The 17,470-nt window shown below is 42.8% G+C and overlaps 1 protein-coding gene across 1 annotated transcript in view; it reads left to right on the top strand.

The window, feature by feature from the left end:
- Positions 1-257: 257 nt before the first annotated feature.
- PTPRB (protein tyrosine phosphatase receptor type B) overlaps positions 258-17,470 on the top strand; it is a 136,634-nt gene continuing 119,421 nt past the window's right edge. Inside the window, exons 1-3 of the mRNA XM_030214108.1 lie at positions 258-338; positions 3,729-4,124; positions 11,420-11,682. Of these exons, the coding sequence (XP_030069968.1) occupies positions 284-338; positions 3,729-4,124; positions 11,420-11,682 (714 nt within the window). The 5' untranslated portion in view covers positions 258-283. The remainder of the gene's footprint in view (positions 339-3,728; positions 4,125-11,419; positions 11,683-17,470) is intronic.

The raw sequence follows: 17,470 nt of genomic DNA, 5'->3' as shown, positions 1-17,470 counted from the left end.
TGCTCATTAAGGTACCTGGAAGCAGCTTTTACTTTAGAAGCTTGTGTTCACACATCATGCTTAACCTCACAGCATTTACAAAAGTTAAAAAAAAAAAATTAAAAACTAGATAGTAAGTCAATATGGAAGACTTGTGACGATCTGGTGTAAAACTCTCAAAACAATTGAATAGAAGGAAGTGCTCGTCATTGACTCTTTCCCCTCTGAAGGCGCGTTTCCTTCCTAGCCTTCGCTTCACTTATCTGGCTTTTCGAGAGAAGCATGGAGTGTTGTTAGAAGGAAAATGGATACTTTCTTTCAGGTCCTGGTTTTTACCTGCCTGTCTTTAAGGATCTCAGGTAAGTGAAGCTGCTACCTTGAAAGCTTGTCACAGCCTGTCCCTCCAACCCCCCACCCCCTTCCGTCTGACTGCCAGGAGCTTGCCTGCAGACATTGGGAAGTGTTCAGAATGGGACAGAAATGTATCCTGTCTCCAGGCTTAAGTACTGTTTAGAATTTCTCTATGAAAAAAAAGTGCCTCCCCTCATATTGGATCAGTTTTACAGTAGGTCTTTCAGAAGGGCAGTACTAAATGTCAAAGGTCTGCTTGATGATATGAGTACAAAGTCAATTTCCTTTTCAATATTTCATTCTTTTTTCTTCCTGAAGTCCCTGGGCTATGGAATCTGTACTGTGATCCTTATCCTAAGAACTAGATGTTGGAATGTGTAATACTGGAGTTTTCATGTCTTTAAAGAAGGAAATTAGTAGGCATGATACTCAAGAGTAGCACAAGGGAACCAGTGTAAAGTGTGCTGCTTAATGTGTTTGGTATAAAATTTCACAAGTACAGCTGGAACCTGCTATGAATTGGTTTATGCATGGCGCTCTGTCTTCAATTAGTTAATTAGGGGAGGAGTGCAGAGGGGGAGGGGAAGAAGGCAAGATTCTCCCACATGGTTGGAGAAGAAGGTGTCAGGGGGGGTGGGGGGGGGGGGAAACCAGTGTCTTAATGTAGAAGAGAAGGGAATGAAATTGTACAAGTAAAGCTGAAGAACACAGATAATCTGCTTCTAGGAAGATTTAGCGTTACGCATGTCCAGGAACGCTGGCCTTGCTTTGGAAAATCCCACTTGGCACATCATCTTAGTAATAGGAAAAGGAGGGGAGGGAAGGGATTTTGGAGTTTGCTTAACACCTTTTTCAGTAGTAGCTGGAGGTTACATTCAGGTACAGTAAATATTTCCCTAACTCCAGAGGATTTAAATCTAAGGGGGGCAGGTCTTCAGCCGGCAGTGGCCAGCATTTCTTTAAAGACTAAATTAGACCTGGATATTATTAGGTTCAGACCCCTCTCCGTGTGCTAACGGCGAATATACCCAGTCCTCAGCCTGGGTACAGCCGATATTCAACAGTCTGAATATTCTGCGGCACTATCTGGGTTTGGCCTGGTCAGCTTGATTAACTGGACAGGATCTTCTCCTGCCTGATTAAATCCTCTAGAACATTGACCCCTAAGTTTGCACCTCAGGCAATGGAGGCTTAAGTGACCTGCTGCAGTGGACTTGGAACCGGGCTTCCCTAGTTCCCAGCTCTAACCACTAGGCTACTCCTAGACACCATTACCCTGGTTTTGGGCAAAGAGGGGAAGTATCAAGTGGTCTCTGTAGGGTGTCAGACGCAGATCCACCATTAACGGGGCTTTTCTTTTTGTCAGTTTCTTTGAACAATAATATCTTCCCATTTCTTCTTCTGACACAGCGTATTGTAAATCATCAAAATTCATTTGGCATACAAAATTACCCAAAACAGTCATGTGTGTTTCTGTAAGTGGACACCTCCATTTAGATGACCCAATGCCACATGGTAGGAGCCTACTCTATACTGGAACCTAGGTGCCTAGGTTGATTGATTAATGAATGAATGAATGAATTAATTTAAAAATTGATATCCCATATTATCTTACAATCCTAGGCGGGTTCCATTATAGAATAAAAGTATCGGCCTATCAATTAGCTGCTCACAGTTACACCAATCATAGAGCTGCCATAACTTCAGGCACCTAAATGCGGCAGAGACACATGTAACTTACTTTATTCTGAAGTTATGATTGAAGTGGGAGCCCCACCCAAGTACCTCCCATGCTCCGCCCCCCTTGCAAATACAAGCTACGTAAGTTAAGTGGGTATAGCGCCAACTTACTCCGCTAGCACTTACATAATATGGTCCAGGTTCTTTATATGGCGCCTAAAAAGTCAGCGCGGTAAACCTTTCCGCCTAAGAGTATTCTATAAGCGGTGTCTAGATTTTGGCGCGGTATATAGAATACGCTTAGTTGATATCCTAGCGCCTAAAACTACACGCCTCCATTTACATCAACAAAAACATGGTGTAAATCCCGGCGTGTAGATTTAGGCGCAGAGGGCCATATTCTATAACAGTGCGCATAACTCTTGGAATGCACGTTTCCCCGCCCGTAACAACTCCACATTTTGCCTGTGCGCAATTAAAATTTAGATGCAGTGTGTTACAGAACACACTTAGCAAGTCGTGCATGTAAATTCTAATTATTGCCAATTAGTGCTCATTATTGCTTGTTAAGTGCTGTTAACAACGCTGATTGGCTTCTTAAGTCAATTAAGTTACAGGCATTGTTACAGAATACACTTTTATAGAATCCAGGGGTATGTGTGCAAGGGCTAGTATTCTGAACGTTTACCCCTGACCTGCCCATGCCCCTCCCATGGCCACATCTCCTTTGGAGTTGCATGCTATGAAAATTAGACACCCATGTTATAGAATAGGGTATAGGATAGATACGTGCCTAATGAGTGCCAATTAAGTATTATTGATTATCACCAATTAAGCCAATTATGTTACATGCAGATCTTGGTTCCATATTTAAAATTGACTGTCCTGCTGTGGGAAACCTATACAGAATTTTCCTGACAATACACGTGTAAATGCAGGCACCCAGCTTATAGAATTGCCCCTTGTGAGGCCCCGTCATATATGTCAGGCCTAATAGACTTACCAGCCAGGAACACAAAAAGATCATCACGTACATTCTTGAACCTCCATTACCCCAGTTGCAAAGGACTTAAATATAAATCGATATATGCATCTAGCTTCTCCTACATCGGCACGCAACTATGGAATGCACTTCCAAATGCCATAAAAACAATGCACGACTTGATAGCCTTCCGGAAATTACTGAAGACCAACCTGTTCCAAAAGACTTATCATAATGATCCTTCATAAATGACCTGACTTCAAAACTCTACCAGAACAAGATAACATTGAACTCCTTATACTTGTTTACTTCAATTACTTTGTCACTAAGTGAACGTTATGCATTACTCCCTTACTCCCTTATACACCTGTTATGAACTGTTTATACACTTACTTTAATTTATTTTACTACTGTTTGTGCCCTAAACATTATAATACCTTGTATTTCTCATTCCGTAAGTGGCGATAGCCACTACGGCTTTATGTAAGCCACATTGAGCCTGCAAAAAGTGGGAAAATGTGGGATACAAATGCAATAAATAAATAAATCAAACAGGATGCCATCTTTTGTGGTGGGGGTGGGGGGTGGGAAGGTACAGAATTCTACTGTTCGGTCCAATCACGCATCTCAACCCTGATCACAAAGATGATACATGCTGTGTAGTGCTTGCAACTGTTTTTCTCAATGTGGCACATAGACTTTTCTTTTGGATTTTTATGGATTTTTCATTTTCCAGAGAGTTTTCTGATCGTCCATGTCCAAAAGGATCAGTGCCTACTTCAGACCAAGGTGGTAAGCGTGAGCAATTGTAGTATGGCCAACAGCAACCAGCAGTGGATGTGGACAAAGGATGAGAAGCTGCTCCATGTTAGATCGGGCCAGTGTCTAGGCATCTCCAACTTCTCAGCTGCACACTCCCGTCCTGCCATCTTTACTGACTGCCCTAAGGCACCCAGGTGGACCTGCCATGACAGTGAGGGGCTCCTTGAGGTAGCCGAGACCTATCTCTTTCTCAAGAAACAGGGCCACAGAGCAGTGGTTAAGATGGGCAGGAAATACCCTCATAACTGGAAGAAAATAGAAGTCAACGAGAAGGGAGATGCTGTTTATCAAAGTCTGTGCCTCAAGAAAGGTGAGCTGTCTCTTTAAGGAAAGGTCTCAGGTGTTCTTCTGATGACATTAGTGTCTTTTTACACATATTCAAATGTTTCCATGCTAAGGTAAAATTAAGGTCAAGGAAGAGAAAAGCCTCCACAACAGTGAAACCAGCAAGGAAAACAACGGTGATGACCATGGTCAGGAGAGAAAAAAGCCAGGGGGGTCCAAATGTATATGATTCCAGGTTTACTGTAAATCATCAAACTCCATCCGCCATTTCCTTTCAAAGAAAGTGGCAGGATTTCTTGGTTGGATAAAACTCCAAGAGTTATAAGACTTACTCCTGATTTTATATATACATTTGGGAGACAGCAGACAAACATGGCCGTCGGGTCATTTGTATGCCAGATGATTTACAATTAACCTTGAATCGTATGCATTTGGAATCCTTGGCTTTTTTCTCTTCTCACTTGGTCGTCACCACTATTTTCCTACCTTGGAGCTAAGGTGTCCATGGGAAATTCATGTATGGAGATCTAAAGGTGCATTTTCTAGCACATAAAGGCATTACAGATTCAATATAAGGATAGTTACTTTATTTCAAACCAAAAAAGAATCTTTCTTCCAAATGAGTTTGCATCTTCCAAATTGTACTTGATTAGGACAATGTTGGCTCAGTTTGAGTAATGTATAACACCCTTCCCTCCAGTGCAAAATTCTCTACCTTGGACCCAAAAAGAAAGCACCTCGCTACCTTCCTTTCTTCTCTTCCATCGCATCATCTTTTTACCGGTCAGTTCATTCAGCGTCCATTACTTCAGTCACAATCAACAACCATCCCTTCAACAATTGTTCAACTAAAGCGCTACAGAAAGACTCATCATGCTTGCAATAAGCTAAAATCAGTGCGGCACGCTTAAGTTTCAACTATCTACAGTAATTTCCTTGTTTGTTTATTTGTAATAAATAGTTGGAAATTAAGAAAGCAAGTCTTCTCATGTTGATGTTGATCTGGTTTAGCTTGCTGTTTATCAGCACATGGGGATAGTGAGAATAGTAGAGAAGGGATAGTGAAGCATCATTAGTGGTATGTTCATGTCAAGGCTGACTGTAACCAATCTCTTAATGTGTAGGAGAAATGCATTTCCAGGACTGCACCACAGGCCAGAAGAACTCAATGCATGAAAGTTCAAATGTCCCCCACCACTGAATCTCTTCATGACCTTTGGCATTTCCCTTTTTCTCCTTATACCTTGGATGAGGGGGAACTTACAGTTGGAGCAGCAGGTTCAAGGTTTTACCCACTGATATGAATATTAGTTATGTTCATCCCTATGAAGAAAGACTAAGGAGGCTAGGGCTTTTCAGCTTGGAGAAGAGACGGCTGAGGGGAGACATGATAGAGGTATATAAAATAATGAGTGGAGTGGAACAGGTGGACGTGAAGCGTCTGTTCACGCTTTCTAAAAATACTAGGACTAGGGGGCATGCGATGAAACTACAGTGTAGTAAATTTAAAACAAATCGGAGAAAGGTTTTCTTCACCCAACGCGTAATTAAACTCTGGAATTCGTTGCCGGAGAACGTGGTGAAGGCGGTTAGCTTGGCAGAGTTTAAAAAGGGGTTAGACGGTTTCCTAAAGGACAAGTCCATAAACCGCTACTAAATGGACTTGGGAAAAATCCACAATTCCGGGAATAACATGTATAGAATGTTTGTACATTTGGGAAGCTTGCCAGGTGCCCATGGCCTGGATTGGCCGCTGTCGTGGACAGGATGCTGGGCTCGATGGACACTTGGTCTTTTCCCAGTGTGGCATTACTTATGTACTTATGTACTCTTAGCTCACTGCTGTAAGGAGGTAATTTTCATTCACCCACCTAGGTGCAGAGGTTTTGGGTAGTTTCGAACACCCTGACCCAGTAGACAATTTTCAAAGAAAACTATGAATGTTGTATTAATTTTGAAAATCCACCTATGCAGGTGCCTAGAAACAAATGCACTTTTTAATGCTTAGGAAAAACTTTACTCTACTAACCTTCTTAATGCAAATAAAAGTGTGAGCTGTGAAACCCACATGTATTCGCTAGTTGTTTTTAAGATGAAGAAGATTAACCAAGGTAAATGGTTTTGCAAATTATCCTGTGAAAGTGTTTGTACGGTGTAGGTGCCAAAACAAAAACACGGACAACCTCTATGTTAGGAAGACCAAACAGGAAAAGTAGAGGCTGTCCAAAGGACGAATTCAACACTGGAGATGTTATGGAGAAATACTTTATTGATGCTGACACTGAGGGACCCGACACGATCTGTGCTTCGGCGTATCACAACGCCTACATCAGGGGTCAAGCGAATAATTAATTGGAAAGAACCTATATTCAAAACCAGCAAATATCAAACCGAAGAACTGCGATTCAGTCAGACTGACTAAAAGACATCTATCTATCTACTTATCATTTCTATAGCGCTACAAGGCATACGCAGCGCTGTACACCATACACAAGACAGTCCCTGCTCAAAGAGCTTACAATCTAAGTAAGACAGGTAAACAGACAGAACAATTAAGGGTAAGGGAATAAAGAGGTGAGGATAAAGGACAGGGTAAATGAGTTAGGAGTCAAAAGCAAAAGACATACACAAATAGACTGACACTCCAGTGGTAGATCCAAATTTCCACGTGCCAAGCCAGTGTTACCAATACTGCTCTTTTGTAAAAGGGACACTTAATGTGGGAGCACTTAGCGGTGCCCCTGTGTTAACCTTTTGGCTGGTCGTGCACACTAATTAAAATATTAGTGCATGACCAGCAATTAAAAATAAACAAAAAAGCCTTAAAATATGCTGCTTTGCATCTGGGCTTAGGGCACAGGAAAGTCCTGCATTAAGATGCACTAAGCCCAGATTTAAGTACATAAGTACTTAAGTACATAAGTTTTGCTATACTGGGACAGACCGAAGGTCCATCAAGCCCAGTATCCTGTTTCCAACAGTCGTAAATCCAGTTCACAAGTACCTGGCAAGATCCCAAAACAGTATAATACATTTTATGCTGCTTATCCCAGAAATAATCAGTGGATTTCTCCGAGTCCATTTTAATAATGACTTACGGACTTTTCTTTTAGGAAGCCATGCAAACCTTTTTTTAAATCCCGCTAAGCTAACTGCTTTTACCACATTCTCTGGCAACAAATTCCAGAGTTTAATTAAATGTTGAGTGAAGAAATAATTTCTCCAATTCATTTTAAATTTACTTCTTTGCAGCTTCATTGCATGCCCCCTAGTCCTAGTATTTTTGGAAAGCGTAAACAGACACTTCACATCTACCTGTTCCACTCCACTCAGTATTTTATATACCTCTATCATATCTCCCCTCAGCCGCCTTTTCTCCAAGCTGAAGAGCCCTAGCCGCTTTAGCCTTTCCTCATAGGGAAGTCATCCCATCCCCTTTATCATTTTCGTCGCCCTTCTCTGCACCTTTTCTAATTCCACTATATCTTTTTTGAGATGCGGTGACCAGAATTGCGCACAGTATTCAAGGTCCAGTCGCGCCATGGAGTGATACAAAGGCATTATAAAATCCTCATTTTTATTTTCCATTCCTTTCCTAATAATACCTAACATTATATTAGCTTTCTTTGCTGCTGCAGCACACTAAACAGAAGGTTTCAAAGTATCGTCAACGATGACTCTTAGATCATTTTCCTGGTCGATGACTCCTAACGTGGAACCTTGCATCACATAGCTATAGTAAAAGTACTACTACTACTACTACTATTTAGCATTTCTATAGCGCTACAAGGCGTACGCAGCGCTGCACAAACATAGAAGAAAGACAGTCCCTGCTCAGAGAGCTTACAATCTAATAGACAAAAATAAATAAATAAAGTAAGCAAATCAAATCAATTAATGTGAACGGGAAGGAAGAGAGGAGGGTAGGTGGAGGCGAGTGGTTACAAGTGGTTACGAGTCAAAAGCAATGTTAAAGAGGTGGGCTTTCAGTCTAGATTTAAAGGTGGCCAAGGATGGGGCAAGACGTAGGGGCTCAGGAAGTTTATTCCAGGCGTAGGGTGCAGCGAGACAGAAGGCGCGAAGTCTGGAGCTGGCAGTAGTGGAGAAGGGCCATTTACTACTACTACTATTTAGCATTTCTATAGCGCTACAAGGCATACGCAGCGCTGCACAAACATAGAAGAAAGACAGTCCCTGCTCAAAGAGCTTACAATCTAATAGACAAAAAATAAATAAAGTAAGCAAATCAAATCAATTTATGTGTACAGGAAGGAGGAGAGGAGGGTAGGTGGAGGCGAGTGGTTACAAGTGGTTACGAGTCAAAAGCAATGTTAAAGAGGTGGGCTTTCAGTCTAGATTTAAAGGTGGCCAAGGATGGGGCAAGACGTAGGGGCTCAGGAAGTTTATTCCAGGCATAGGGTGCAGCGAGACAGAAGGCGCAAAGTCTTGCATTAATGCAAGCAGCATTACAATTAAAGATCTTACTGTGCTGGGTGTTTGAAACATGAGTGTTGGTTATGGTCTACTGAAATTATAATCTTACTCCTATGTGCCACACACCTTATAATTATAACAATGAAATAACTGTGGTTAAAAACTGCTAAGGAATTATTAAACCAGCGATGAGCTAAAAGGACTAAGGTGATGGTCATCTGCAGAGCAGCGCATCTTGCAAGGACATTCATAAGCCCCTCAGGCCTGGTGCCAGTAGCGTAAGGTGCCTGGTATGGCTCTGCAGCTCTTAGACACAGGAAGGTAATTGTGTTATCCAACAGCAACTCTTAGAGTAGAGTTTAAAGATTGTAGTAGTGGATGCCAAGGCCACCATATTCCCTGCCTTTCCCTTTGACAAGAAAAGGTTGATCGAACTGTAAAATAAAGAAAAGAGAGACAGCAGGAAGAAAGAAAATTAGGGAACCAAATATTTATTATTTATTTATTTACAGCACTTACAACCCACAATTTCCCACCCAAGGGTAGGCCCAATGTGGCTTACAACAATCTACATAAACATACAGCAGGCAAGGTCAAACAGTAAATGTTCTAGAAGTATAATGGGAAGGACAGAAGCGAGATGAAGAAAAAGAGAAGAAGCAGAGGTGGTAATATGACAGCAGGGAAGACAGTTCAGAAAGTAGAGGTGCCAGACGGTAGTGGTGTGATATATGCTTCTTCCTCTTCAACATCAGCAAAATTCGCCCTTTCCTCTCTGAACACACCACCCGAACTCTTGTCCACGCTCTCATTACCTCCCGACTTGACTACTGCAACTTACTCCTCACCGGACTCCCACTTAGCCATCTATCCCTCCTTCAATCTGTTCAGAACTCTGCTGCACGTCTTATATTCCGCCAGAACCGATATACTCATATCACCCCTCTTCTCAGGTCACTTCACTGGCTTCCAATCCGATACCGCATTCAGTTCAAGCTCCTCCTTCTTACCTACAAATGTACTCAATCTGCTGCCCCTCACTACCTCTCTACCCTCATCTCCCCTTATGTTCCCACCCGAAACCTCCGTTCACAGGACAAATCCCTCCTCTCAGTACCCTTCTCCACCACTGCCAACTCCAGGCTCCGCCCATTCTGCCTCGCCTCACCCTATGCCTGGAACAACCTTCCTGAGCCCCTATGTCAAGCTCCTTCCCTGCCCATCTTCAAGTCTCTGCTTAAAGCCCACCTCTTCAATGCTGCCTTCGGCACCTAACTCTTACCTTCAGGATATCCGGACTGCCCCAAATTGACTGCCCCCATCGTTTCGTCTACTCACTTGTCCTTTAGATTGTAAGCTCTTTGAGCAGGGCCTGTCCTTTTATGTTAAATTGTACAGCGCTGCGTAACCCTAGTAGCGCTTTAGAAATGTTAAGTAGTAGTAGTAGTAATATGTTGCTCCAAAACACACTTTAGTATCTAGAAAATGGGATTTATTTACAAAGGGTATACAGTATACAATTTAAGTAACGAAAAATTGAATTGCATACAATTTAAGACAATCACAGATGTAGGGGTCCTTTGACCAAGCTACAGCAAAAAGGGCCCTGCGCAGGGGCTGTTTTTCCTGTACTCCAGGGCCCTTTTTCTTGCAGCAGGTAAAAAGCCCTCCCAAAAAATGGCCATGCGGCAAGATTACTCTTATTGCATGGCCATGTGGCAAGATTACTCTTATTGCATGGCCGTTCGTCAAGATTACTCTTATTGCGTGGCCATGCGGCAGGGAGCACTTACTGCCACCCATTGAGGTAGCGGTAAGGGCTCCCACGATAACCTGGTAGTAACCGAGCAGCGCACGGAGCTGCCTGATTACCACCGAATTAGCACCACCATAAAAATTCCAAAAATATTTTTGTTGTGCGTTCGAGGTGCAACTACCATCGGAGGCCACGTTGGGCCAGCGATAGCTTCGGGTTTCCATGCAGCCACCCTTTAGTTAAAGGGCTCCTGTGTTTTAAGGTTTGTTTCAAAATTGATATACTGCCAATTCCAAATTAGGTCTGGGCAGTTTACAAAACCAAAAAAACAAGAAAAATGGAAATCAGCACAAACCTCCAAAGATATCATATAAAAACAATCATAAAAGCAAGTAATCAAACATGCATCAGTTGCCCGCTTCATTAATCCACTGAACCCTAACCCACAAACAAGAAAAATCCTAAAATAGATGGGACTTTGAAAAAGCCCTGTAATTCTTATAAGATAGTTCTGCCCAAATGTGAGGGGCAACTTGTTCCAAAGAGTGGACACCAGTGATCAAAAATTACCATTTCAGGTGGATGCCAGTTGAGCACATTTAACCGACAGAACTTCCAGTTGACAGTCAAGTGACCTAAGCATCCTCCCAGGAACATAGGGAATCACTAAGTCAGACAAACAGCCATCCCAGAGAGCCTTATATGCTAAAGCAAGCAGGTTATTATTTTTCAATAAAAAATGAACACATATAATAACGGAAGCTGCTAAATAAGAGAATATGGAAGGAATACAGGAGCAACAAAGGAAAGCAGACAGAAGGGAAAAATGGGTGATCAAACAAAACGGGAAAAAAGGTTTAAAGAGTGTTGTGGTCTTTTGGGATAGGCTTTACTAAACAAATAAGTTTTACAAATATAGTGCACTTATGTGCATAAGTTACAGTTTTCTCGGCACTTACATGCACAAGATGTCTGTCACTTCAGACACCCTTAAAGCGTTAGTATTCAATTCAATTATGCATGCAAGGGGTGTCTGAATGTGGGCACCTAGATTATACAATTACCCTTTATAATATGGGACTAAGGCTAGAGGTACTTAGGTTCTGCTAACTCTCTCGTATTTATTTCAGATTTTCTAGATGCAGAAGCTTTAATGCAAAGCTCTGGCTACACCACTCCAAGCAAGTTCTCCGCTTCCTTCAGTGTGACCAACCCTAGTCCTGAGACTCCCAGCCGGGGTATCACCGAGGCCATCCTCCTGGCAAACCATACGGAAAAGGGCAATGGAAGCAACCCTGGAGATTGGCCTTCTCTCCTGAGGTTGCCCGAGGGCACAGAGCTGGCCTGGACACCACCCACCAGTCCTCAGCTTGACTCCAACTCTCTCCTAGAGGTAAGCTTCACAATAGGTTAGCAGGAAATGCCAGTTCCGCACTATTGTCACTATACTAAATATAACAGTCTGGGAAGGGAATGCTGAGTGCGTTCAGACTTGCTTGGGGGTAGGAGGGAAGTGTTCTGTTTTTCTTTATAAACAGGTATGAGGAAACTGACGGCAGCAGGGTGCACAAGAAACAAAAAAATAAGGAAAGGAGGCCTGTTTACTAAGCTACATTATTATTATTATTATTTGTTGCATTTGTATCCCACATTTTTCCACCTTTTTGCAGGCTCAATGTGGCTTACATTATGCCGTAATGGCGATCGCCGTTTCCGGAATGAGAAACACAAAGTGGCATTGCATTAAAGTTTATAAATGATAGAGTAACTTAGACAATCAGTTCATTTCCGGCGTGAGAAATAAAGTGGTAGTGCGTTAACGTTCATTAGTGACAGAGTGAATGAAGCAGTCAAGTGTAGAGAGTTCGGTTTTGTCTAGTTCTGGTAGAGTTTCGTTGTCTAGTATTTAGGATGGATCATTGTGGTATGTCTTTTTGAACAGGTTGGTTTTTAGTGATTTTTGGAAGTTAGTTAGGCCGTGCGTTGTTTTTATTTATTTTATTTTTGTTACATTTGTACCCCGTGCTTTCCCACTCATGACAGGCTCTATGCGGCAGGCAATGGAGGGTTAAGTGACTTGCCCAGAGTCACAAGGAGCTGCCTGTGCTGGGAATCGAACTCAGTTCCTCAGTTCCCCAGGACCAAAGTCCACCACCCTAACCACTAGGCCACTCCTCCGCTCATGGCATTTTTTATGGCATTTGGTAATGCATTCCATAGTTGCGTGCTAAAGTAGGAAAAGCTGGATGCATATGTTGATTTGTATTTAAGTCCTTTGCAACTGGGGTAGTGGAGATTCAAGGATGTGGGTGCTGACCTTTTTGTGTTCCTGGTTGGTAAGTCTATGGCAATTAATACATGCTAACGGTTATTTCAATATGCTACCTGCCGTAGGAAGGAGTTTGGGATGGGTGGGGGGCTCCAGCTATGAGGAGTGGCCTAATGGTTAGTGCAGCAGGCGTTGATCCTGGCAATCAGGGTTTGATTCCCACTGCAGCACCTTGTGACCTTGGGCAAGTCACTTAACCCTCCGTTGCCCCAGGTACAAAACCTAAGATTGCAAGCCCTCTAGGGACAGAGAAGGTATCTGCATATAATGTGTACAGTGCTGTGTAAGTCTCGTAGTGCTATATGAATGATTAGTAGCAGGTGGTTACTCTTAACTCAGGGAGTAAGACAAAACACTTAGAACCAGAGGGCATGAATTGAGGTTAAAGGGGGGCAGACTCAGGACTAATGTCAGGAAGTATTTTTCCACGGAGAGGGTGGTGGATATGTGGAATGCCATCCCGCAGGAGGTGGTGATGAAAATGGTAATGGAATTCAAACATGCGTGGGATCAACACAAAGGAATCCTGTTTAGAAGGAATGGTTCCGTGGAATCTTAGCAGAGATTGAGTGGCAACGACGGTAATTGGGAAGCAAAACCAGTGCTGGGCAGATTTCTATGGTCTACGCCCTGATTGGGACTGAATAGATATGGATGGGCTGGAGTATAAATTTTAAGGGGCTTCGATGTTAGCTTTTAGAACAAGAACAGTGCCGGGCAGACTCTACAGGCTGTGCCCTGAGAATGGCAAGGACAAATCAAACTCGGTTATACATATAAAGTATCATATTCCATGTAATTCCATTGCTTGTTGGGCAGACTGGATGGAACATACAGGTCTTTATCTGCCGTCATTTACTATGTTACTATCCCCAGAGGCGTAACTAACTTCATTGCATTATCTGCCGTGCGGTAAAGACTTTTTCTCTGCCTTAACTGAATGATGCATTGCAGGGAATGCCCCCAACAGTTAACAGAGGGGTTTTGCAGTGACCACGAGTTCATTTTGGCAATGACATCACCATGGGACCAATATCATCATCATCATCATTTCTTTATTTACTATACCGTTACTTATTGCTATAGCAAAACAGAACGGTTTACATAAAAGAAATAAAACATATAGAACACATATAATAACATCTAGGAAATCCAGTACTTGATAGGAAAGCACAGCAAACCAACCCAACCATAAAAGAGCATAACTAATCAATAATAACAATATAATAAAAATGCACCAGGCTTTGCACAGGCTTAGCTTTTGAACAAAATTTTGTGCTCTGTTGTGGGCACATGAGCTGACTGTGTGCAAAGGCTGACCAGTGGCGTAGCTACAGGTGGGCCTGGGTGGGCAGAGGCCCACCCATTCTTGGCTCGGGCCCACCCTGTCTGGCCTCCAAAACAGTTCAGCAGCAGCTGCCTCACTCCCTTCTGTCCCTCTCCTCCACCCGTGGACTTGGCAATTGCCCCCCGCCCACAGCTTGGCAACACTCCCCTTTCTTGTTCTAACTCGGCACCTTTCCCAGCAGCAACAGCGATGCAGTCTGTTGCTTGCGGCAAACTCAGTCTTCCCTTTGTCACTTCCTGCTCTCGAAGTCACTTCCTGTTTCCTCTCTGGCACAATGCGGCAGAGGGAACTCTACAGGGCTGGTGCAGGCAGTGGATGCCTCACTACTGTTGCTGCTGTCGAATGTACTAAGGTATGGGGGTTGTTTCAGAGAAAGGGGTATTGCTAGGCTGCAGGGGTGGGGATTAGAGAAGTGCTGGATCTGGGGGCAGAGAAGAGGGAGATAGATACAGGACAAAAGGGGGACTTTAGAAGGCCCTCCCATCCAAACTCTGGGCCCACCCCCAAAATGACAGGTCTGGCTACGCCCCTGAGGCTGACATCAGTGCACAGCTTATTTAAATCCCGTGGCAATGAATGTATTAGCTATTCAATGCAGGTTAGCTCGTTCTGTGGTCAGTGTTATTGAGGACCATATGCCTCTTTCGCCTCTATACTGCAAGTGAAGAGAGGATCTGCAACCTTTTTCTGGTTTTACTGTATAGGCCAGCACAGTTTTGGGGGACAGAGAGAAAAGTGAGTGTGAGAGAGGAACAAGGGAGAGCAGGAATGCCGGGGTGAATGAGCCTCATGAGGAGAGTAAAGATGGAAACAGCAGAGCAATGAAGGGGAGGGAGCAGGACTTGGAAGAAAGATGAGAACAAGATAGGGGGATTGAGAGCAAAGGCAGGAGCTAGGGAGGAGGAGGTAGGAGAGAAAAAAAAAGAAAGGGATATTGAGAAAGAGATAAGCAAGGATAACATAATATGGAAACGAGAACTGGGGTTTGGGGGAGGGAAGAATTCAGGGTGATAATGTAGGAGAAAGAGGGGAAGAAGAAAAGGAAGGTGAGCAGGGAAAAATAGAAAGAAGAGAAAGAAGTTATAAAACAGAAGGGACTAAAAAAAGAAGAAAGAAGGCAAAGACATAACTGAAATAGAGAAGAAAACATTATTTTGCTCACCCCTTTTTCAGTAGTAGCTCAAGGTGAGTTACATTCTAGTACACTGGATATTTCTCTGTCCCAGGAGGGCTCACAATCTAAGTTTGTACCTGAGGCAATGGAGGGTTAAGTGACTTGCCCAAGATCACAAGGGGCAGCAGTGGGATTTGAACCGGCCACCTCTGGATTGCAAGACCGGTGCTCTAACCACTAGGCCACTCCTCCACTTGTTATTCGTTAGGGTTCTACATGGAATGTTGCTACTCTTTGAGATTCTGCATGGAATCTTGTCACTCTTTAGGATTCCAGAATCTTGATATTCTTTGGGGTTCTACATGGAATGTTGCTATTCTTTGAGATTCTGAATAATCTTTATTTATTTATTTAGATTTTGCTCACACCTTTCAGTAGTAGCTCAAGGTGAGTTACATTCAGGTACTCTGGATATTTCTCTGTCCCAGGAGGGCTCACAATCTAAGTTTGTACCTGAGGCAATGGAGGGTTAAGTGACTTGCCCAAGATCACAAGGAGTAGCAGTGGGATTTGAACCGGCCACCTCTGGATTGCAAGACCGGTGCTCTAACCACTAGGCCACTCCTCCATGAACAAAGAAATAGAGACAAGGGTGGTGAGTGAGGCAAAGACTGAGCTAGAAAATCAAGCCATAGACACCAAGGGTTGGAAATTATTTTATTTTCTGTTAGAGAATATCAATTAAGTAGAAAGAGTTGTGGCTGAGGGAAGAAAGAAATCTGTGCAAACCAAGGCTCCCCCCCCCCCTCTCCCCACTGTTCTTGCAAAACCAAGTCAGTCATTGGCCTCCTGTGCTGATCCCTTGCCTTCCATGCCAAACTTCCTAGTAACCTCAACTTTCTCAGAATACTTCTTTCTTTCCAGAATATTTTAATGGAACCCAACTTTTGTATAATACGACTTCCTCAAGTGGAAAAATTGCTTTGGTTAAATGATTTGGCTGTTTTTGCAGTTGAAGCTCACTTGGCAAAGAAGCATAAATCAGAATCACATTGTCTACAACTGAGAATTCTTTATACCTGTTTTATGTACCTAGTAGGGTTCCTTATAACTTTAAAACTCAACTAAAAACTCAATTAAAACTCAACGCAGAAAAAACACATTAATAGTCTCATCCTCTCATCACAAAACAACACGAAGAAATTCACCACTATTAACACCCCAAAATACACTCTTCCTGTCTCAGACAGCTTGAAAATTCTCAGTTACAATTGACCGAAACCTCACGCTAGAAAGCCAAGTGAAAATTACAACAAAGAAAATGCTCCACTCAATGTGGAAACTCAAACGAATAAAACCTTTCTTCCCGAGGGAAATATTCTGAAGTCTGGTACAATCATTGGTGATAAGTCACCTAGACTACTGCAATGCAATATACGCCGGATGCAAAGAACAAATCATGAAGAAACTCCAAACTGCCCAAAACACTGCAGCCAGACTCGTATTCGGAAAAACGAGATATGAGAGCGCCAAACCCCTACATGAAGAGCTACATTGGCTTCCCATCAAGGAACAAATTGAATTCAAAATCTACACCCTAGTTCACAAAATCATTCACTGCAAGGCCCCAATCTACATGGCAGACCTTATAGATTTACCTTCCAGAAATGCAAAAAGGTCACCACGCACATACCTGAATCTCCACTACCCAAGCTGCAAAGGATTAAAATATAAATCAACTTATGCATCCAGCTTCTCCTACATAAGCACTCAACTATGGAACGCACTATCAAACATCTTGAAAACAAACCATGACCTAACAATCTTTCAGAAATTATTAAAAACATAGTTGTTCAAAAAGGCGTACCATAATGACCCAACCTAAACACCGGAAACCCAACAATACAACGAAACTCATACAAGAACTGGACTAAACCTAACCCTTCCTCCCTGACTACCCAACGTACCCTTTCAAATATTAATCCTTACTGCAAGTATCACTCTGTATTTCATACCCAATGTACTCTATTACCTATTGATCCTTAATGCAACTACCACTCTGTATTTCTCATACCAGAATTGGCGATCGCCATCACGGTATTACATAAGCCACATTAAGCCTACAAATAGGTGGGAAAATGTGAGATACAAATGCAACAAATAAATAAGTCATTATTATAGCAGCTGATGGTGAATCACCTGCTCCACTATTGGTGCTGCTATGATGGAAACTGTAAATGTCTCAAGCTGCTCCCCATCCACCTTTACTGACAATTTTCTGAGTCAAATTGTCTTGAAACATGCATAAAACCCAAATGCACCACAGCTAGTCATTCTTTCACAGTTAGGGATGGATTTAAATGCTAGGCCAAAGCTGGGCACAGAAGGTG

This window comes from Microcaecilia unicolor, chromosome 9 (assembly GCF_901765095.1).
Source record: "Microcaecilia unicolor chromosome 9, aMicUni1.1, whole genome shotgun sequence".
In the NCBI taxonomy this organism is placed as follows: domain Eukaryota; kingdom Metazoa; phylum Chordata; class Amphibia; order Gymnophiona; family Siphonopidae; genus Microcaecilia; species Microcaecilia unicolor.
Note: the sequence above shows the minus strand (reverse complement) of the source record. Positions and strands in the feature narration are given on the sequence as shown.